We start from the raw sequence: 22,890 nt of genomic DNA on the forward strand, positions 1-22,890 counted from the left end.
TGCATGTCTTCCTTCACTGCATCCATCCAATGAAAATTTGAACATGAGCTCGAAAACAAAATAACGTTTATAAAACATTATTTGACTTGATGCTTCCATAAACACCCTGAATGTGGAAGAACATGGCTGGATGGAAAACCTCAGCACTGATATAACAGGCTGCCTGACAGAAACTACGATGCCTTGGCATGAAAACACTTCATCCAGCTTTGTCCATATATCCTGTTTTGGGGGAAAATACTAGCTGAGCTGTTTAACGTGTAAAGCTGTTCACAAAAGGTAAGAAATATAGATATCATTATAAAGCAGTCATCTTATCAACCACATAAAACCAGGTATATTGTTTGCTGCTTGTTTTAGTAAAGTTTTAATTTTTAATATTTTATTTGGACAGGCAGGAGACGCCAAATCATTGCACTTCCACGTTTTAAATCCAGGGAGCAGCACAGAGTGTTTTCTTTTCATATTTTTAAAATTTCTGGTGCGCGTTTTGTCCTGTCTGGCTTGCCGTAGATACCCGGTCTTGTAGGTCGGGCATGCCCGTGAACCATCCACTGCGAAATCCTCTGCCAGCGCCTTCAAGAGAGCGATTAACGTGCGCTTACAGAGATATGTGACACATACTGCATTAAACGTTGTCTTTCTGACCAGCGGATAAGCAATAAGTTCAGCAGAAGCGTGCGGAAAATTGCGAGCAGGACCCGAAAAGTGTCCGTCCGTTTTGTCCTACAAAGGCGCGGAGTGTTTGACAGCGGCAGGGCCCAACGGTAGTTAACTGCCTAAGGAGGAGGACGGCATCCAGAGGTCTACATGAAACAATAAAGACGGTCCTCTGTGCAGGAAAACAAGTGCCAACATGAGGAAGGACGTGAGGATACTCCTTGTAGGGGAGCGTAAGTAGCAACTTCTTTAATCTTCACTAGCTAATATGCTAGTAGCTACAGCTACTTTGTATCAGTTACATATCGTGTGATGAGCTGCGAGGGTCAGCGGAATAGCTTCATTATCCCACAGAGCTTGATAATCACACACTTCGACTGGTCCTGTTATTAGAATAAATAGCAGGCTTTGTTTATGTCGAGCGGCCAAATCATTATCACATGGTGCATGACTGCTGCCTTATCAGGTCTTACATGCACTGCTCGGCTCGCTGCTTCTTATTTGAAGGGAAAATATGAGCCAAACAGTCCAGTTTGGAGTATGGACATCACTTTAACTATTTTATGTTGATATCTGTAGAAAATGTTTGTGTACCATTTTTTGGCTTGTGAGTCATTCTCAAAGTATGTGTAATGGGATTCAGGGAGAGTCTGAAACCATGCATGCACAAACAGAACAATTACAAGTCAGTGAGGGTGGTTTAACATATTATTGTAGTATTTGTTAACATGATAGTGATCTGAAGGCAAACCTCTGTGTGTTCTAAAGAGTCCTAAAACAGAATATCAATACTACAGATTAGATGTGATACAAGTATTTGTATTTAAAAAAAAAACAAAAAAAAAACTACAGTTGCTTTAATTGGTTAATTACTGTAATTTGGCTTATCGGAGTCAAGCGATGAGGATTTAGGAGGATGTAAACGGAGTTTATTAACTAAAGTGCTCTTAATTGGAATACAGCCTTGGTAAGCAAAGCAGAGAAGTAATTAAGTGGTAATAAACACCCCCAGACATCGCAGGGTATAATAAATATGTGAATCATGATTTTTTTTTTGGGCCTCTTTAATTGTATTTTTGTAGGTGACATATTCTGATAGTTCTGTATTATTAAGTGATTGAAGGGCTATTGTGCCGATTAGATGGTGTAAGAGTGTCTGAAAGTTTGAGCTGTGACAAAGATCACAGGAATTCAAAGACTTCTGGGAAAACCCTGAAGTTAAGGTCATTCTGTGGTATAAAAAGTTTTGTTGGCTTAAGATAACATAACACATGATAAGATAAGGTAAGAAATACTTTATTCATTTCAAAAGTTGGGAAGTTCTTGTTGAAATGAAACAGTCGATAGTAAAATAGTTTGAATAAACAGAATAAATATTTAAGCTTGTTTAAAAAAAATACAGGAATTATAAAGAAATTTCACATAAAAACTACACAAGAGAAAGAGGGTGAAAGAATCTAAACGCACTGCTATTACAAAAACCTTTATCTCTTATTAAAAAAATATTAACATCTATGTAGTACAATTAGGGCTGCCACAAACGATTATTTTGATAGTCGACTAGTCACCGATTATTTTTGCGATTAGTCGACTAATCAGATCATCATCCATTGGACGTAAAACTACAGCTTATTGCACCAGCAGAATCTGCTCTTATAACTATCATTAGCTTACAGCTTTAAGTGTTTAAGGTCTGTGCTAACTAAAAATAAAGACAAGATGATAGTTTATTAAATTTTAATGAAATTTGCAGATTGTTTCGGTGAAGTTTAATAAACTCCTTGCTATCTAAAATATAACAGGACACTGGAGTATATTCTGGAGCATCTCACACTTCTGATAATCAGTTGTCTGCTTGATGTTTATTCAGCTGTGTAAAAACTATAACTTTAATCTCAGACAAACTGATTTACTCAGGAACAAATAAAATACTAAAAAAAAAGCCAAACAATAACATTTTAAGTTATCTAAGTGACTCATATATATATTTAACCTGAGTAGCGAAAGATGGCGGTGGGTTTGAAAACGATTTGCGGGGAGTCCGGTGTTCTCACGGCGCTAGTGAGCCTAGCCCCCGGCTCGCTAACGAGCTAGTGGGTAACAGATGTCTCCGAAAACGTCGGAGCGCTTTTGAAAATATGTGGTGTCCTGATAAACTGAGCAGATATTTGAGGTTTACACAGCTACATTCTCGCCTGAAAATATGTTAAACGTTTATTTTGTGACCCAGAAAGAATAATAAGAGTAACATTAAAACTAACTAGCTGCCGCCATTGTTGGAAACTGCGCTGGGCCGCGCTATGAATTCTGGGACACAGCTGCTTCTTCTTCTTCTTCTTCTTCTTCGGGGTTTAACGGTAGCTGACATCCTTGTACATGCAATGCTGCCATCTTCTGTTTCAGTCCGTTATTACACTCTTAAATCCTGCCACTTATTCCTGCGTCTTTTGTGATCTTACAAAGCTTCAAACGACGCGTCGACTATTAAATCAGTCGTCGACGATTTTGATAGTCGACGTAATCGTGACTAGTCGACAAATCGTGGCAGCCCTAAGTACAATGAAGCAAAATATCTTATTTAATAAGTCAAAATAAAATATAGTTTAATACATTTAGCAAGAAAAAAACTACAGCAAATGAAAATGTTAATGTTCACTGTTTGTCAAATGTTATTTCTTTGTCTTGTAAAATGGTTCACGTAAACTACCTGAAGCCCAAAGTGATCTCCTCACTTTACTCTTGTTTTTTTTTTTTTTTTTGGACCCAGAGCTTCAGAACCGGGAAGCTTGAAGCAGAAGATATTAAATAAATCATCCATCCATCCATTTTTCTTCTGCTTAAACAATCAAGGTTCACCTTGCCTATTGCAGCATACATTGGACAGCTTGGCACACTGGCTGCTCATCTATCACAGTGCTTAAATAAATGATTTGAACTTTTATTTTGAAGAGCTGTTTGTTGACCAAATGTGCCAGTTTTACATGGCAGAGGATATTATGGGTAAACAGCTGCATGTTTACAGATCCTGACCTTTTGAAGGACTTTGAAATTACCTGTAAAGCCAGCATGTCCCACCCTGCGTGTTTCACCGTGTCTGTTTGTTCTCTTTTGAGCACACATGTTGACAGTACTATTTATATTCAAGTTGTGGCTCTTCAGGATGGCACACATTGCTACTTTAGGAGAGTTAGTGCTTAAGGAGGTGCAGCCAGAAAGCTACGTGCCAGCCTGTGTGTTATGAAGTTCAGGTTGTGAGATTAACTGTGAACACACCGAGAGGCAAGTGGCAGGGAAACGCAGGGCTGCAGTTTCAAATAATTGCAATTGACTGTTAACTTCTATAAAAATGAACAAATATAAAAAATATGCTGTCACAGGAATCAGCAGTGATGTCAGGGAAGTGGTAGCTTTGTCCAACTCACGATTCAAAAGTAAGTTTGCTGGAAAAAAGCAAATCGCCACATTTCCAAAGCTGTAAAACACTCATGCTTCAGGGTGTTTTGGCTTCATTTATTGCATTGTGGGATTCGACTAATCATTCAGTCAACACATCATTTCACTCCCAGTCCTTAGATCTAGAGTTTGAGGTTTTTCTTGATAAATACTGCCTGTATTAACAAAATGGCAATGGCCACGTCCTGTGTGTGAGACAGATCATGTTGTTGTCGGCTGTTTACCTTGATTGTTATACATTTATTTTTTATTTTTTGTAAATGTGCAGCCTATCCCAGCGATCGTAGGGCGAGAGATGGAGCAGACTCTGGACAAGTCTTCAGTGCATCACAGGGCTAACACAGAGAGACAGACAATAAGAACTTAGAATCAGCAATTACCTTAACCCCACTAACTGCATGTCTCTGACTGTGGTTGGAAGCCAAAGTACTCAGAGAGAGCCCACACAGACATGAGGAGAAAATAGGGCAGTGCGACGTGACCAAAATCTCATATCCCAATATAAGAATTCTATCATCCCGATAACAATATAAATCACAAAAATGTAACATTTTCTGTAAATTCTGTGAATCTCGGGCAGCTCGACTTGCGGGAAGTGTTTCCAGCTGCGCGTCATGTAGCTGTTACCGTCGTTGTTGCTAACCACAACGCATAAAAACAGGCGCTTGTCCGTCTGTAGTGTGGTTATATTAAATATAAGAGAAAGAGAGAACTTTAAGGAAATTAATATAGCCACTCGTAAACAGCCTTTTTTGCGACACCACGAAACAAACGATAGCGTAAAATGAAACGATAGACCTTTTTATATCGTCATCCGATATATATTGTTATATCGAACAGCCCTAGGAGAAAATACAAACTCCATACAGAAAGGCTCCGGCCAGATTAACATACATGGAGTTTAACTCAGGAGCTTTTTTGCTGTGAGGCAACAGTGTGGACTACCACACCTTAACATCTTAAATCCTACTAAATCTACACTAATTTGAGTTTAAAACTACTCATTTACATGACTTTGCATGACTTTACTTTCATCATTTCTGGATGTTTTATTCACACAACAGTGTAGCTCTTTGACCTGCCTTTCCAGTGCAGGCCTATTTGCAGACTGCGTTACCTCTCGATGTTCTGGATTCACTGGATGGTGGCCTTTAGTGAGCGCTCAGCTGTGATCGGTGGCACTTGGCTGCAGCTCTTCAGCTGCTCTTATCTGTTCCTGTCATTTCACACATCACCAGGATCTGTCATGAAAATGGCAGAGCGTTTTTGCATGTTAATGACCCTGTTCTGTCTTTTTCTTGTTGTGCTCTACAGCTAAGGTGGGGAAGACGTCCCTGATTATGTCTTTAGTCAGTGAGGAGTTTCCAGATGAGGTATGTGTGATGAGGCACTGTGGTTATGGTTAAAAGCCTCCTTTTGAATGTTCACTGTTGACCGTCATTTTATCATTGTTTGACATCATTGTCCTGTTTTCCAGGTTCCACTCCGAGCTGAAGAGATCACCATCCCAGCCGATGTCACCCCGGAGAGGGTGCCCACACACATTGTGGACTACTCGGGTATCTCCCCCCTTTACACACAGTCTTTCAAACTGACACAAGAACAGTGTAGCTAATAAAAGAAGCCCATTCAAATCCTTCCGATACAAGGAAGTATTGAGTGTTCAGCTGACATCATTTTGAGCGTGGCTGCACCTCTTATCTGTTCCACTGGGTTTCAAGATGTAGGTCATGAAAGTGTCTCCATTTTTATTTGAGAAAAACAAAGTGAGCACGAGGTGTTAGGTAACATAATACTGTACTAATTTTCCTTTTGCACAGAAGCAGAGCAGTCAGATGAGCAGCTGTATCAGGAAATATCAAAGGTCGGTGTTATTTCATTCTTGCTTTGCCCTGTTTGTGCTGCATATTGTTGATGTGTGCTTCATAAGGTGATGTTGCTTTTTCTCTTCTTAGGCTAATGTGATCTGCATAGTTTACTCAGTCAACAACAAGAAGTCGATTGAGAAGGTGAGCCTGGTGTCAGCGTACTTATGTTTCATATTACTCTTGTTTGGCTCGACTTGCTTTTTCATCTCGACATAAGTTGGTTTCTTTGTAAGAAGTTGGCAAAAGCTGGTTGCTGTTATTATTTTACTGTCCATAAACAATCTTTAATGTTATCTTGGGGTGACGCCAGAGAAGAGTAATGGATGTAGTGAAGGAGGACATGCAGTGGTTGGTGTGACAGGGTGAGATGAAGGCGTCCCCTTAAGGGAGAAGCCAAAAGAAGAAGTTATTTACACTAAAGCTCACATTCATCCTTTCACACACACAAAAATGAAGCTGTTTTAGAATCAGAATCAGAATACTTCATTAATCCCATTTGAGATATACAGCACTACCTCCTGAGCCAGCAACAACTCCAATACCATTAAACACCACGGTGGTCACTGGCATCCCTCATAATAAAAGTCAGATCATATTTCACCAGGTAAAAGCTTTTAATGTGACACTGCGGCAGAAATGTTTGATTTGCACTTCCAGTAGCTTTTACTGGGATGGTTGCCATAGACACAGACTGAATTACTCTGCAAATATATTGCAGTACTTTCATCAGACTGGGTTACCTTTGTTATTCCAGGCATGTATTTAAATGAAAACCTTTGTGTTGGTGCTGCATGTTTGTCATTGTGTGTTCCTTCCCCAGGTGACGAGCCACTGGATTCCTCTCATAAACGACAGAACGGACAAAGACAGCAGGTGTGTACGTCAGCTAACGGTTATTTTTATCATCAGCTCATCTACCGACCGTTTTCTTACTTAACTTATTCAGTGTTTGGTCTATACAGTGTCAAAAATTGTAGTTTAATTTTTCTCTTCTTCCAACCAGAATAAACACGTTTACAGTTTTTTTTTTTGTTTTTTTTTTAATGAGGCTGGAAAATCCTTCCCTTTAGATATCTGCAACCAACTGCAGATTTTAAAGCAATGATTAAAACACATGATCTAATTAGCTTTAGTCTGATTTTCTGTTGATTGGCTGATTGTTGCTGCGCTGTAATAAATGGCTTCACTGCAGGGTGCCACTGATTCTTGTGGGGAACAAGTCAGACCTGGTGGAGCACAGCAGCATGGAGACCATCCTGCCAATCATGAATCAATACCAGGATATTGAGACGTGTGTAGAGGTAAAGCAAAAGTGATACAAACAGACACACACACTTGGACTCATACTATGATTGGGTCTATTGAGGCTGTTTGGAGGTCCCACTCAGTTAAATGTCAAAGTCTGATGAAACTGTTGAGAGCAGTGAAACTGCAAATAAAGTTTAAAAGGCTGATTGAAAATCCAATACTGGCAGAGTGTGTCAGAGTGAGACAACCTGTGCGGAGGACAGATTGACCCCCAGCTGCTCTTAGAGTGCAATCCAGATCCTGACTGCACATACACTCTGAGACCTGAATAGATTTATATTACCACGCTCCGGGGCCACGGCCTGCTGACTGACTGTGAATGTGCCGTGAGGCTCGGCTGTCATGGAGCGAGGGAATGGGAATCTGCCTCCCTCTGCGTTTATTCAAATTTCCCTCTGCCGCCTGCGACGGCTCGGTCCTGCCCTTCTGAGCTGGCTTAGTTACGAGGTTAAAAGAGGGACGCATGGTGGACGTGAGGGACAGCACATACACAGTGGGAACAGACTGGGGTCAGTCACTCTGCTATGAGAAATATGTGATCCTGTGAGGTGCTTAGATTTCAGATATACAGTGGGGCAAAAAAGTATTTAGTCAGCCACCGATTGTGCAAGTTCCCCCACTTAAAATGATGACAGAGGTCAGTAATTTGCACCAGAGGTACACTTCAACTGTGAGAGACAGAATGTGAAAAAAAAATCCATGAATTCACATGGTAGGATTTGTAAAGAATTTATTCGTAAATCAGGGTGGAAAATAAGTATTTGGTCACCTCAAACAAGGAAAATCTCTGGCTCTCACAGACCTGTAACGTCTTCTGTAAGAAGCTTTTCTGTCCCCCACTCGTTACCTGTATGAATGGCACCTGTTTGAACTCATCATCTGTATAAAAGACACCTGTCCACAGCCTCAAACAGTCAGACTCCAAACTCCGCCATGGCCAAGACCAAGGAGCTTTCGAAGGACACCAGGAAAAGTATTGTAGACCTGCACCAGACTGGGAAGAGTGAATCTACAATAGGCAAGCAGCTTGGTGTGAAAAAAATCAATTGTGGGAGCAATCATCAGAAAATGGAAGACATACAAGACCACTGATAATCTCCCTCGATCTGGGGCTCCACGCAAGATCTCATCCCGTGGGGTCAAAATGATCATGAGAACGGTGAGCAAAGATCCCAGAACCACACGGGGGGACCTGGTGAATGACCTGCAGAGAGCTGGGACCAAAGTAACAAAGGTCACCATCAGTAACACACTACAACTGCAGGGAATCAAATCCCACAGTGCCAGACGTGTTCCGCTGCTGAAGCCAGTGCATGTCCAGGCCCGTCTGAAGTTTGCCAGAGAGCACATGGATGATACAGCAGAGGATTGGGAGAATGTCATGTGGTCAGATGAAACCAAAGTAGAACTTTTTGGTATAAACTCAACTCGTCGTGTTTGGAGGAAGAAGAATACTGAGTTGCATCCCAAGAACACCATACCTACTGTGAAGCATGGGGGTGGAAACATCATGCTATGGGGCTGTTTTTCTGCCAAGGGGACAGGACGACTGATCCGTGTTAAGGACAGAATGAATGGGGCCATGTATCGTGAGATTTTGAGCCAAAACCTCCTTCCATCAGTGAGAACTTTGAAGATGAAACGAGGCTGGGTCTTCCAACATGACAATGATCCAAAACACACCGCCCGGGCAACAAAGGAGTGGCTCCGTAAGAAGCATTTGAAAGTCCTGGAGTGGCCTAGCCAGTCTCCAGACCTCAACCCCATAGAAGATCTGTGGCAGGAGTTGAAAGTCCGTGTTGCTCGGCGACAGCCCCAAAACATCACTGCTCTTGAGAAGATCTGCATGGAGGAATGGGCCAAAATACCAGCTACTGTGTGTGCAAACCTGGTAAAGACCTATAGTAAACGTTTGACCTCTGTTATTGCCAACAAAGGTTATGTTACAAAGTATTGAGTTGTATTTTTGTTATTGACCAAATACTTATTTTCCACCCTGATTTACGAATAAATTCTTTACAAATCCTACCATGTGGATTCATGGATTTTTTTTTCACATTCTGTCTCTCACAGTTGAAGTGTACCTCTGGTGCAAATTACTGACCTCTGTCATCATTTTAAGTGGGGGAACTTGCACAATCGGTGGCTGACTAAATACTTTTTTGCCCCACTGTAACTGTGTCAAAAATAAAAGCAGCAGCACAGTTTAAAGTACAGTCTTTATGAAGCTTTTTAGAAAATCATGTTTAAGATAAAAGTCTGCATTTACTCAACCCCCCCAAATGAGATGTTTTTAAGGGGAAATGATCAGAATTATTTGGACAGTAAGCTGCATTTTAAGTCAGTTTTTTATATGGACTGCAGTACCCCGTATAATGTTCAGAATTTCCATCCTTTAGTATTACCTACTTCATGCATTCAGCTTTTTTCTATTCATTTATTTTTTGTTTATTGGAAACCATTCATAACAACATGGTAACCTGAGCTGCACAGTGGGTCAGTGGTTAGCTCTGCTGCCTCACGGTTAGGGCTCTGGGTTCAAACCTCCGGCTAATGAAAAGCATGTTCTGTCAGCCATGCCTTCGTCATACCCATCATACTCTTGGAGAAGAGATTCTCAATCTCAAGAGTTTCACTTCCTGGTAAATAAAAGTTTAAAATAAGGCGGCCTGTTTTTCTCTCAGTGCTCTGCAAAAAACCTGAAGAATATCTCCGAGCTGTTCTACTACGCCCAGAAGGCCGTTCTCCACCCGACAGGACCCCTGTACTGCCCAGAGGAGAAGGAGGTGGGTTCTGACTTGTTGAACACAGGTAGCTTTAATGGAAATGTTGGTTTGCAGCTTTCAGAAACCTGGTGGAGTTACCTGTGGAAACTATGGGCAGCCGTGTCAATCTGTTGGCAACCAATCGCAAGGAAGTTTTAAGTGCATCCTCTTTGTGACCGATTTCAGCTGGCAACAAGTAGCAACCACTCACGAGCAGACTAGAAAAGATTTTTCACTAGGTCGTCAGGGATACACCGACCAGGCTGTAGGTCTGAGACGGCATTATCCTTTGATTACACTCGTCATAAACTCTGCAACTGTGCAAGAATCACCTAAATCTGTTCTTCATGTATTTTATCCTCACTGTGGCCTGTTTTTATGTTGGAGATCAAGAGTAAAGCTAAGGAAATAAGAAAAGCAGATTTAAATCTTGGTGCATCATAGAAGTGCATTTTGTCTCCTAAAAAATGGTTTTTCTCCTGTATTACAGCTGAAGCCTTCATGCATTAAGGCTTTAACCAGGATATTTAAAATCTCTGACCTGGACAATGACGGCACCCTTAATGACAGCGAGCTCAACTTCTTTCAGGTAATGTTTTCCTCTTTAATAACATCAGCGTCTGTTTGTTAGATTGTGAGTACTGAGACGGTGTAAGGTTCAGCGTTGGTCTGTTTGTATATGAGGAAAACAACCTGTAACGGGTTTAGGGAGATGGGCTTTGACATGAAACGATGTGCTCATAACAACACATGTCACAGCAGCAGCATCTGAAAACTGCATATATGTTGTGTATGCATGTAGAGAACATGCTTCAATACACCACTGGCACCCCAGGCGTTAGAGGACGTAAAGAACGTGGTCAGAAGAAACATGATGGATGGAGTCAAAGACAACGGGCTCACGCTCAAAGGTCGGACACTGCCCCGTTCTTCCTTTGTTTTTATGTGTTTCTCATACTTGGTGGCTTTGTGAACATAATTTGTACTGTCTGAATCACTTTTCTGAGTGTTCACCCTCTCTCTCAAATTGTGTCCACTTTTTTTCTTTTTCTTTTTTTAATTGCAGGCTTCCTCTTCCTGCACACCCTCTTCATACAGCGAGGTCGGCACGAGACCACATGGACCGTGCTGAGGAGGTTCGGTTATGACGACGACCTGGAGCTCACGCAGGAGTACCTGTTCCCCCTGTGAGTGCAGATTAGTTTGCATGTCACTTTGAGAGGTGTTCAATTTAAAGCAAGAAGTGGAGAAAAAAGCAGGTACCTGAATAAAACCAGAAAGCTGCAAATTCACCAAAACGTATGTTTTTGTTCCTTCTCTTTATACCAGGATAAAGATCCCTCCAGACTGCACCACGGAGCTTAACCACAACGCTTACCTCTTTCTTCAGAGTGTCTTTGACAAGCATGACAAAGTGAGTGGTCATGTTTGTTTTGTTTGTTGGTTTGTTTTTTCCCTTAGCACTTTTATTTCCATATTTACGACTAGATTTCAGCAAGATGAACCTTTCTGTGCTCAGTTGAGTTTGTGTGTGTTTGTCTCTGTGGTCTTCCAGGACAGAGACTGCGCGCTGTCGCCAGAGGAGGTGAAAGACTTGTTCAAAGTGTTTCCCTACATGCCCTGGGGTCCAGATGTAAACAACACAGTTTGCACTAATGAACAGGGATGGCTCACATACCAGGGATACCTCTCCCAGTGGACGTGAGTGTGCATATTGTTACGCATCTGTTTTAACTTCATGCACCCTGAAAAACTTCACGCTGGGACAGATTAACAGGCACTTCTCAGTCATGTAAAATCTTCTCACTTCTCTTCCTTTCCTTTGGTAGGTTAACAACATATCTGGATGTGCAGCGTAGTTTGGAGTACTTGGGCTACCTCGGCTACTCTATCATCTATGAGCAGGAATCCCAAGCGGCTGCAATTACAGGTAGGTAGAGGTGGGAAGTAATAAAGTACAGATGCTTTGTTACTGTACTTAAGTACAATTTTCAGGTATTTGTGTTTTACCTGAGTAGTTTTTTTGTTTTTTTACTCCCAACATTTTTAAATAAATATCTGTACTTTCTAGTCTTTACATTTTAAAAACAGGCTCATTACCTTTGGTTTTAACGCATTTGAGTTAATATTTTGTCACTGCAAACCTCCAAACATCAAACACGTTTGAGCCTAAACAGAAACGGATTAAAGGCAGCCCTGTTTGTTTATTAATCAGCAGAGGATGTCTCATAAAAAGAGATGACGCGTGCCAAAGTCAGGGGTTAAAGAGAGGGTGTTTTTATTGAATTATGTATTTATTGCCGCAACACTGGAACGACTCCAGGTGTCTGTAAGTTGTGGCTGCGCTGCTTCGCATCTAGCTAGCTCTACTGATGAGGGAGAATAAAAGGAGTGGCAGGTAATTTCAAAAGCAGTGTTTTTATCAGCTCAACAAACATCAGCAAAATCACATATAGGGTCTGTACATGTGACATATATATTTTTAAATTATTATTGAAAAACATGCTGCAAATCAAACTGAGGTAGACTGTGCTTTTTAAAGGTTGCATGAAAATCCTCTGCAGGTTAGTGCAGGATAAACAGGTTAGTTTGCAGTACTGTGATGGATTTAGAGTTAAGTATAGCCTGTGACTGCTGCACAGTGGCTGTGGAGTCATAGTCAGAGTTAGGTTACATCAAGTGTAGCAGAGATTCATTTATGGAGTCCAATATAAAGACAGCATAAGCAGTGTACTGTCAGTGTAGAGGATGGAAATCAGCCAGGACAACTCGTGAAACATCTGCTGACATCTGGTTGAATTCAGTCGTGTCCATCCACAAAGAGCAGCAGGTCAGCTGATCACAGTCTGTACACGAAGAAAATTTACTGCAGCGCACAGTAGAAATCGTTGAGTTTTGATCCATTACTGCTGATTTTAGGGATCCTGCTGAATCCACTTTATCCCCTCATTGTGCTCATTTTCCTGTTTTGAGGCAAAGTCACCATCTACAATGTAGGCAACAGAAAATAGAGAGATGCATGTTTTTATTTTCCTTTTTTAATTTTTATTTTCCAAGCTGAGTATAATTAAATTGTATTCGCATGTATGTTATTTCATCATTATGTTAAAATAGCACAAGGTTCAGTTCACAAAAAAGAAACTTCCTCCAACGAGCTCATTTTACTTACCTTGAGTACATTTCAGATCCGGTTAAGTACAGAATCTCTGTACTTTTGCCAGCTTTGTATATTACTAATTGTATTATAAAGCTACAAGAAAAATGTTTCCTTTTCCTTCAGTGACCCGTAACAAGCGCATTGACCTGCAGAAGAAGCAGACCCAGCGCAGCGTCTTCCGCTGCAACGTTTTAGGAGCACGGGGCAGCGGGAAGAGCGGCTTCCTCCAAGCATTTCTCGGCAGGAACCTGCAGGTCAGTGGAAATCATTAACAGAAAGCCTGTTAAACTTTATGAAACATGCTAATTCTGCAGCTATCGCAACTGTTTCCGATATGTACAAAATAAAGTGGGATGTACGAAGTGAATATAGGTACAGATCTTATAAATGGTGAGTAATAAAAAAAAAAAGGTTAATTTTCAGGACTTTTACATTAACTTGTCAGCATTTAAGGATAATGGTCACCATGATGAGGAAGCCTAAATTCTAACCAATGCAAAGCTCGTAATTAAGCCATTTTTTCCTACCCTGTCTACATGGAGCACATCACAGGAGGACTTGCAGCTCTGTTGATTTTGCTTACAGATCCAGTGTTGAATGTGAACTCTGTTTCACTTTCAACACTGGATCAACATTTTATTATCATCATCATCTGTCACTGATTGATGGATGGCACTCAAGAGTCACACATGCACACTTTGACTCTGAATTGGATAAGAGGAAGAGACTGGATGGATGGTTCTGTGCATTTTTACACAGCTTGGACCCCTAATAACATTTTGCCGTTCTTAATGAGATTATATTTGTAATCTAAATCATCAAAAATTAACTACATAATGTAAAATAAAGGATTTTCCCCCCTAAATTAAATAAATAAATAAAACAATAGTGTTGACGGGCGACACTGGCTTTGCTTTCCTCCACAGCGACAGAGGCGGATTAGAGAAGAGCACAAGTCCTTCTATGCCATCAGCACGACTTACGTTTACGGTCAGGAGAAGTACCTGCTGGTAAGATCCATTTACTCTGAGGAGTCATCAGCTGCTTGCTGGATTACTGTTACATAATCTGAGTGCTTTACTGAGTTTCAGCATTACAAATGTTAATCCCTCCGTCTGCACGCTCTGTTGCTCCGTCCCTGCTCCCTGCCCTACCTGCTCACTACAAGCTCCACGAGGTGATGCCGGATTTTGACTTCCTGACGGAGACGGACTTGGCCTGCGATGTGGTCTGCCTGGTGTACGACGTCAACAATCCTCGCTCGTTTGAGTACTGCGCAAAAGTGTACAAGGTGTGTAAACTGAGAGCGTCTTATCAGGCCTTATTTTAAAAGTCTTGCCTCCTGACACGGAGTTCTTGTGTTTGGCAGCAATACTTCATAGACAGCAAGACGCCGTGTGTGGTGATAGCCGCCAAGTCGGACCTGCACGAGGTGCGGCAGCACTACAGCCTGTCGCCGCATGACTTCTGCCGGAAACACAAGCTCCACCCACCCCAGCCTTTCACCTGCAGCACGAACGAAGCACCCAGCAAAGACATCTACACTAGACTCACCACCATGGCCATGTACCCGTAAGCATTAAAATTCAGCTACAGTCTTCACTGTTTCTTTCCCACTTATGCTTCTTTTACCTCTCTTGGGTGATTTTATGACATTTAGCACTCAGTGATGTTAGGAAAATGAATACTAGCTGCCTTCAATGTGTTGTGTAGCACTGAAACTTTACAGTTTAGACCTTAACCCAATGATTTTTGCAATCATTCGATCACACCGGTCAGTACGCGAAGACTTGACACTCTGAAATACACTGCAGCCAGTTCTTTCATTTATGGGCCCTGCAGGGTGTCCTAAGTCCTCAAAGCTCTCTGAGCAGATTGGATTTCAGTAGCTTAATTAATTGGCACTTAAGGGATGTGCCCGTTAAAGCTCATTGTAGCAGCCCACAAATCCTATTGGTTAAAATCTGAAATCATTGGATCTGCTGCGCTCTAGAGCATTAATCTGAGTAGATTTAAGCAGAAGTGCTTACTGAAAGGCGACTTTCTGCTGAGAGCCAGAGAGTAGACTGCTCCGGCGACTTATCGTTAACTCAGTTATTAGATGAAATGGAATAAAGTCTGAGCTTTAAACTCAGCGCTGTGTTGATTTTTTACTTTGATTTTAATCGTACAGCGCTTGGTAATTGTAGCATTATCATGCATGCTGTGTGGTAAACTCTCAGGCTTCCTGTGCAACTCTACAAAACTGCCCGGATCTTCACTGTGTAGCGTAAATGTTGGTAAGTTTATTGTGTCAAACCAATAAGCTCCCATCACTCAGGCGTCAGTAGTTTCTAAAGGTGTTTAACAGTTACATTTTAATGCGTAGCAAGTTCAGTGATTCAGCTGTCTCAGCAGTGAAGCTGCAGATAGTTTGTTTGGTCAGCTGAAACCACTGTGGCTGTCTGTTATTTACAGGTGACTGTGGTCTCTGAAAACTCGTATCGCATAAGCCACGTTTTTCTCTGGTTTTAGCTGCCTCTGAAATATCTAAAAGTAAAAGCAGCTGACAAAACGTCAGTCTGAGATTGTTTTAGTTGTGATGTCTGTTTTGTGGTTTTCCCTCCTTTCCTCTCGTTTTGTGTTACAGATATCAATAATTCTATTCCATTGGATGAAAGTAAGAGTTTGAGGTAACCAACAGCAGTGCAGGTTTCATATTACAGTGAAGGTCATGCTTTGATGTAGTTTAGCAGTTAAACAAATGTAATTGCTTTTCATCTGTCAGGCTTTGGTCCCTCCTCCTGTGAGTGTGTGTCCTTCTGTGTTTGTGTGTGTGTGTTGGCGTGGTGGTGAATACACGCATTTCTGTGTATCTTTCTGCAGCCACGCCCGTCTCCACTGCATGTGTGCCTGCAACAGGTGCACATATTGCCTCTGTCAGAACCTCCTCAAGTTGGAGCTGCTGCGCAGCATTAAGGCCCAACTCCGCACGGTCGTGTTCAACAGGTTCATACACAAAATAAACTCTAGTGTTTAACATCGACTCATTCCTCCTCTCTGTCTCCGATCCTGGGGCTGGACCTCCACGATGGGACGCAGAGAGGCTTTACCCAAGCTCACTAACACTGGTGGTAGTGACAGCTCCTCTGCTTTCCCTAAGTGTTCCCCACTGGTTCAGTTTACACTGCATATCAACTGTAAGGAGAGGGGGACACCATTATTGGTTTTACGTTATGTTTAAATATTTCTGCTGATAAATTATTGGCTTTTCCTGCCACGGTTGGGTTATAGTACTCGTACAGAGCAGGCTGTTCTCTGCTCAATGAGAAACACAGTGATGAAGTCGTTAGCAGTAGTAAAGTTAATAATATAGTTAACAGTTAATCTCTGTTATCAAATGATGATCGTGTTTCCCAGAGGTCATTGTTTCAGCTGAATAAGAGCTGAAGGTCTTTAAATCTTCTGCACCGTGTGGGAAAATGCGTCCTCAGACTTTCTCAGGCAGGTCGTCAGGGATGCGTAGAGTTAGCAGCTGTAGCAATGACACAAAAACCAGCTGCTTGACTGTCGATGCAGTTGTGTGTGGATTTTGTGCTATTCAAGCTTAAACTGTGACGTCAGTTTATCTCTATCAGCTGCAGACAGATTCTGATGCTGCAGATGGTTCATTTCCTAAAATTCCAGAAGTTCTTTTTCCAACTTTAAAATCATAACACATTTGGAATAATATTACATCAATTTACATGCAGCATATTGACTATTCTCACATTCACTGACACAGGCCAGACACAACTGTCTGTAGACCCTAACGGCCTGCTGTCTTCGCTCAGCATTTCTCTGAATGAATTAATAAAAGTCTTGTTAAAAGCTCTTAAGCAGGAACTCTTTGCTTGTGATTTAGGACTGCTGGGAGTAACTTCCCTATAAATGATGTCAGATATCTCGCTTTCTGCTCCAGCTCCAGGCAGCCGAGTCGCTCTCTGTACAGTCTGACACGGCGAGCTGTGACGGTGCTGTGCCAGCTAACAAACAGCGTGGTAGCCAGGGAGGTACCTGTGTGACTGTGTTGCGATGCATGATGCTTGCACCACAAACTCGGCTCCTAATACTGACTCCCACACTAACATGCAGTAAAAGAAACTTCAGCCCCAGTTAACTGATCGTTTTATATTTGTGAATTTTTTTAAAACTAAAGAACAGAATTTTTATGTTGGCCTGAATTTTGAATGATAAAAAAGGAACTTTGATGATTCCAGGTGTGTATTAGAGCTTTTCTCCGAGTCACGTGTGCCCCCTCCTGTCCTGCAGTGGATACGCAGACAGTAAATCTGACTAACAGGCTTTGTGTGCACAAAATGAGAAACAACCAATTTCTTTGGTTTGTTTGTGGTTCAAAATGAAAACGTCATTGCTCTCTACATGTTTGCATGTTTGATTTCATTCACAGAGAAGTATGTTAAAAAGCAAAAGCCTGTTACGTCTGTTTCCAGCTCCTCTTTCAGCTGTTTGATTATTTGTGACGTTTTCAGCCTCATTTTGTTTCCATTTCCATTCTTAACCTTGAAGTCTGCGCCCACAGGAGAGACATTAGTCTGAAAAGCATCGCTCTTAATGGGCAAAATAAAAACTAAACCAGTCTGTTTCTTGTCCTCCTGAAGGGTTAAGACTTGATGAACTGATGTTTGAAATCAAATGTGTTTAAATGATTGAATTTGATTGTTTTTGTTCTTCTCCAATTACTCGGTCATTTCATCCTGTTTTCCCCTCCTGTCTTCTATTTCTTGTCTTTGTGTTCTTCCTTCCACTCTGTAGGTGTTCACGCACACGTTTGTGGCTGCCCCTCATCCTCTTCCTCTTGCATGTGTTCACTCTCTGCTAATCTGCATGGCTCACCTGTTCACTTCAGCCTCTGTACTTAAAGGGCATGCCTCAGTCCTCTGTGAAATACTGCCATCTGCTGGCAGTTGGGGAAGGTTCTGCATCTGTCTGTACAGTGTAGTGAGCTTGGTGTTTGAATTTAATGGTGCAGGTTTGCTGAGCTACACTGCGGGTGTGAATGTGTTTAAATGTGTTTTGAGTGCGTACGTTTCTAATTTTTGTAAATTATTGTTAGTCACTCAGGCAGGGCTAGATGAAGTGTTGCACCCAACAACTAACCCTTGTGTCGACATCGTCTCTGGGAGTTGTTATCAGTGACCTTAATCAGGCAGAGTGAGGGCCTGACAACCTAAAATCTAACATTAAAGGAACATTTCAGCTCTGATTGATTACAAGCATCGAGATTAAGGTGCATTGAGCCAAAGTGCTCATTAAGATTAGAAATTAACTGAGTAACAAGTACAGACCATCCTTTATACTCTGTTGTTAAAGAATCTAACACGCCAAGAACACAAACTATTATTTTATTTGGTAACAAACTATACAGCTTGTTTATGGTGTGTTTGTGTGCTTTTGTTTGAGATATGAAATGAAAGTGGGTCAGGTATCATGATTGTGTTCAAGCTTTTGTTTCAGAGGTGGTGTTTGGCCTACTTTTCGGACTCGGTGGAGCTGGGCGATACAGATGACTTTTTAGTATTTTGTTTATCTTATTGGTGCATTTTATTGTATTTTTGTCATTGTTATAAATAAAAACTTTTTTCCTTTTTTTTTTTTTTTTTTTAAAAAGAAGAAGAAATAACCAAAATAACTACTTCACATCAACTAAAAGGGAAAATATATTTTGCTGAAAAAGTGTATTAAATAGTTTTTACTGTTAAAGAGGATATAATGTAATATAGAACCAAGTATATACAGTATGCACCACATATATGTGGCCATTTCCTCATTCTATGTAAAAACAGTTCCCACACACATAGTATTTTTCGGCTTCAGTCTCCCTCGTGAATATTTCCGGGTTTTTGTTTTTTTTTTTTTTTTCTTCGTCTCCTGTGATTAAAGACTATATTTTTAAGTGCTGTTGGGTCAGACCAAACCTGACTATATTCTTTTTAGCTCAAACAAGTGTTTAAAAAGCAAACAAAAAAAGACCAAAACGCGAATGTTTTTCTGAGCAAACAGGATATTAGGATGGCTGGAAATAGATTTTCTACCAGTAGCCGCCCATAGACTGTGTTTGCAGGCCTATTTATGTCAATGAGTTGATGGTCAGATAACCTATAAAGATAGCCATCACCATTTCCTACTGATTCAGACTACAAAACCACAGTTGAAAATTTTTTTAAGTAAATGCCTGCACAGACCAGCATCGTGTGACCGGACCACAGGCACGGTGTAGAGTCCACACAGAAACGGAGTTTTGATGGAAGTTTGGTAAAAGCAAACGACAGCAGTGCAGATGCAGACCCCGTGTAAACTGTAGTCTGTAAAGGACGTGCATCCTTCCTTTATTCGACGCCAGAAACAAAGGATAAACTCTTAGGGACAGAGTCTACATTTTATTTCTACAGCAACAACTGTTGTTGTGAAATCACAACTACAGTTGCCTCACGGTGCTTTATATTCCAAGGTAAACCCTACAATAATACAATAAAAAAACTAGAAGACCCCAACAATCATATGACACCTTATGAGCAAGCGCTTTGGCAACAACGGGAAGGAAAAACTAGCTTTTAACAGGAAGAAGAGTAAGATTCTTAACGGTCTTATGAAAACATCCGTCCAGATTCCTCACGTGACAACATGCTGTCATTACTTTCACCTCGCTTCCTTGAAGAAGAGATTCTTCTGATAAGATGACAGCTTGAGGGCCACGTGCAGGTTTCCTGCTGTGCAATACTTATTTGCATATATCCCGTAGCTATGGCAACTCAGTTAACAGGTAACTGTGCGTGTCATGACGTGCTGCATGTTAATTGCAATTATGAGAACCTGTGTAAGTGATTTCACTAAATGAATGAACAATGACTAAAGTATAAACACGTGTTTAAAAATAGATGTTGGCATATATTGTATGATGGAGTATGAATTATCTGCCTAGCAACCAAGCAAACATCGTTTACTATGCCAACACCAATTTGTGTTTAAAACATGTTTACAGGAAGTTTTGATGTTCAGTAAACTGCGCCTTCTGTAAAAAAAAATCCCTAGAAAGAAAGTGTTAGCTGGTTGTTAGGGAAAATGTTTCTCGTAGAAACCACTGCCGCCCCTGAAAACTTCCGCTGCATTGTGGAGGATGCTTGAACCGGGTTTCATGCTTTAATCACTAACTGAGCGGTTCTGGCTGTGATAAATGTGTTGATTGTTTAACAAATTCAAAGTATCTCCCTGCTTCACCTGCTGCATTTGACTCCTTTTGTGACTGTGTGAGAGGCTGCCTGGTTGGGTGGAGTTTGTGGGGTGGGGGTGGTGGTGGTGAGGCAAGCTGCCTGCTGTCAGAGGACGATTTCAGCCTGAAGCAGCAGGTTTCAGCCATCTCCATCGTGGAGGTGGGGTCCATCTTTTATGGAGGCCTCCGCTGAACCAGTAATTCCTCCACAAAGGTAACAACAGAAATCATAGAGAGAGGGGATGTTTGATTTTTATACCCGTGGAAGGATGGGCGAACACTCCATGCATGTGACTGTATCTCATAATGGCAGCAGGTTTATCAGGTTTTGACCTATAAGAGTCATGTCGATATCTACTGCCAGAGGCGTTTTCCTCTTTTTTTCAGTAGATGGAGCATGAGTCTGGCTTTTCTTTGGATCCTACGGGAGTAACAGGACATTTGAAGGGTTGAGTGGTGACGTGTCTGTCCCCAGATCAGCTTCTCAAATTTCTGATGAAGCTGTACAATCAGTATATTATGTATACGGGGCACTTGGGTTACTCCCTTTCTCCTCCCTCCTCCTCCGTTGCTTTTACCTGTCATTGCAGGCTGCATAGTTCACCTTGTTTTTCCTTCCAGCTCAGTCTGTTGTTTTAGAAGTGTTAACGCAGTTCTATGAAGCTCAGGTGGTGTCATGTACACACATGCGCTTAATCTTAAAATAATGCGTTGCCTACCTCATTGTTGCCACAGGTATATTTAGGTGTGAGATTTATTTCACTCTACACCTCATTTAAATTAAAGCGCTCTGTATCAAAACTGTTCTCTGCCCTTTGTGAGAGGAGATGAAGCCAAATTATAGAGAAATGATCCAATCAGCAGCACTAGAAATACCAAATTTATTTAGTTTAGACACCACCTGGGCTCCATATAATTTTAACAATCCTTTAAGGTACATAGCAGGTGCTTCTTTAAGACTCTGCTCTTTCCCTTTTTTACGTATCCCAAACTGAAACAAACAATGACAAGAGAAGGCATGTGTTTCCCTTTCATGCTGCCATGAGAGGATCCTTGGATTCGTCATATGTGGTCAGGCTTTGGGAAGTTTTCACCCAGAGGGGGAAACACATGACTTTGTTGTGTCATTTGGCAATTTCTCTCGTTGTGGTTTTACGAGCAGATGGAAAATGTGGCACTAGATTCGTCATTGTGTTTTAAGCTGCTCCCCTTTTCTGCTATTCATGTATTTTCCCAGCCTCTCACCTGCTCTCTGTGTGTTTCCTGCTTCTTCTCTCAGACACATGGCTCAGGCAGACCTGAAGAACTCCACCTTTTGGCTGAGGGCGAGCGTCGGCGCCACAGTGTTTGCCGTGCTGGGCTTCGCCATGTACAGAGCGCTTCTCAAACAGCGGTGATCAGACAGAACCAGACTTCCCCTCTCTGGTCCTTCTGTTGACTCTGCCCCTTCTCCTCCCACCACTCATACCTGGGGAAAGAAAAGACTCACAAAGACGGCCTGACCCACCAGCCAGGCCTCATTTCTTGGTCACCATGAACAAACGTGCAGACTTATAGGTACCTTTTATATAAGGGAGTGTGGTGTTTTTCTCCTTATGTTTTGAAGAGGGGGGCAGGTTACGTTTGAAACATCACCTCGGTTTGTAAATGCTGGCGTCGTTTGGTCTGTTGGTTTAGTCTAGGTGAGATTAGACATGAGTAGTCAGCTGGTCCAGTCCTCTTTTTAATTCCCCCACCTCCTCAGGTCAGTATAATTAGATATTTGGACACCAGAGAGAGGCAGACATCCACAGATCCACCACAAAGGGACTTGAATCTGTTTATAGATGTGCATATGCAGGTATTATGTATGTATTCCTTTAAAAAAACATTTTAGGATCAAAGCTAAAGCCAGAACAGGAGGCGATGGGACAAAGAGCGCTGCATCTAACACTAAAAAGGTCACGGATGCCGTGCACTTGTTTATTTTGTGTGTTTAATTTATTAACCTGTTTCTCTCTCTCGTCTGTTTTCCGAGTGCACCGCATGAAACTCTGGGATTTTTTTCTTTTTCATGTGTTTTTGTATTTAGTATTATCGAAGCCATTTTCATGGTGAACGACTACCTGCTTTCTGTTTTTATTTTTGTTTTTCTGCCTTTTGAATAAAGCTTTTTTCCTCCTTATATTTTTATGAAGTTAGACGCACCGTTTAAACCAGGCATCATTATATTAACAGCTGTTCGCCCTTTTCCCCACTTTGAGTCTTGTCATTCTTCATCTTCGGCATTTTTAATAACGACTTGTGCCGTACGGATGCTGGTGGACAAGGAGAAATGAAATGGTTTTAAATATCTGTAATAAATGACCTTTACACCCACTTATGTCACCGTGTGTGTGTGTGTGTGTCACTGAATAGAAGCAGCAGTCATAGTAGAAATGGTCATTGCTG

At 41.5% G+C, this 22,890-nt stretch overlaps 1 protein-coding gene across 5 annotated transcripts; it reads left to right on the forward strand.

Annotated features, from left to right (window-relative positions):
- Window positions 1-514: 514 nt before the first annotated feature.
- rhot1a (ras homolog family member T1a) lies at window positions 515-22,818 on the forward strand. 5 transcript variants are annotated; one of them, XM_085270989.1, is made up of 20 exons: window positions 515-893; window positions 5,428-5,486; window positions 5,591-5,672; window positions 5,934-5,977; window positions 6,069-6,122; window positions 6,802-6,854; window positions 7,174-7,282; window positions 9,974-10,075; window positions 10,545-10,643; window positions 10,857-10,965; window positions 11,121-11,241; window positions 11,384-11,468; window positions 11,610-11,755; window positions 11,884-11,984; window positions 13,335-13,465; window positions 14,138-14,221; window positions 14,380-14,502; window positions 14,581-14,783; window positions 16,077-16,199; window positions 21,740-22,818. In XM_085270989.1, the coding sequence occupies exons 1-20, from the start codon at window positions 857-859 to the stop codon at window positions 21,855-21,857; spliced, it is 1,983 nt and encodes a 660-aa protein (XP_085127115.1). In that variant the 5' UTR covers window positions 515-856; the 3' UTR covers window positions 21,858-22,818. The 5 variants fall into 5 exon arrangements, with proteins under 5 accessions (XP_085127115.1, XP_085127116.1, XP_085127117.1 ...); XM_085270990.1 differs by having other exon boundaries at window positions 5,937-5,977; XM_085270991.1 differs by having other exon boundaries at window positions 17,152-21,784.
- Window positions 22,819-22,890: the final 72 nt, after the last annotated feature.

Source organism: Mchenga conophoros, linkage group LG4 (genome assembly GCF_057382185.1).
Source record: "Mchenga conophoros isolate Kocher_MC1m ecotype Shallow Benthic linkage group LG4, M_conophoros_male_GT1.1, whole genome shotgun sequence".
Classification (NCBI taxonomy): domain Eukaryota; kingdom Metazoa; phylum Chordata; class Actinopteri; order Cichliformes; family Cichlidae; genus Mchenga; species Mchenga conophoros.

Bases quoted from the DNA above. Each gene is read 5' to 3' on its own strand.
- rhot1a (XM_085270989.1), top strand. From the start codon at position 857: ATGAGGAAGGACGTGAGGATACTCCTTGTAGGGGAGC. The intron at 5,487-5,590 runs GTATGTGTGATG...CCTGTTTTCCAG, and splicing joins GTGAGGAGTTTCCAGATGAG to GTTCCACTCCGAGCTGAAGA. The intron at 13,466-14,137 runs GTCAGTGGAAAT...TTTCCTCCACAG, and splicing joins TTCTCGGCAGGAACCTGCAG to CGACAGAGGCGGATTAGAGA.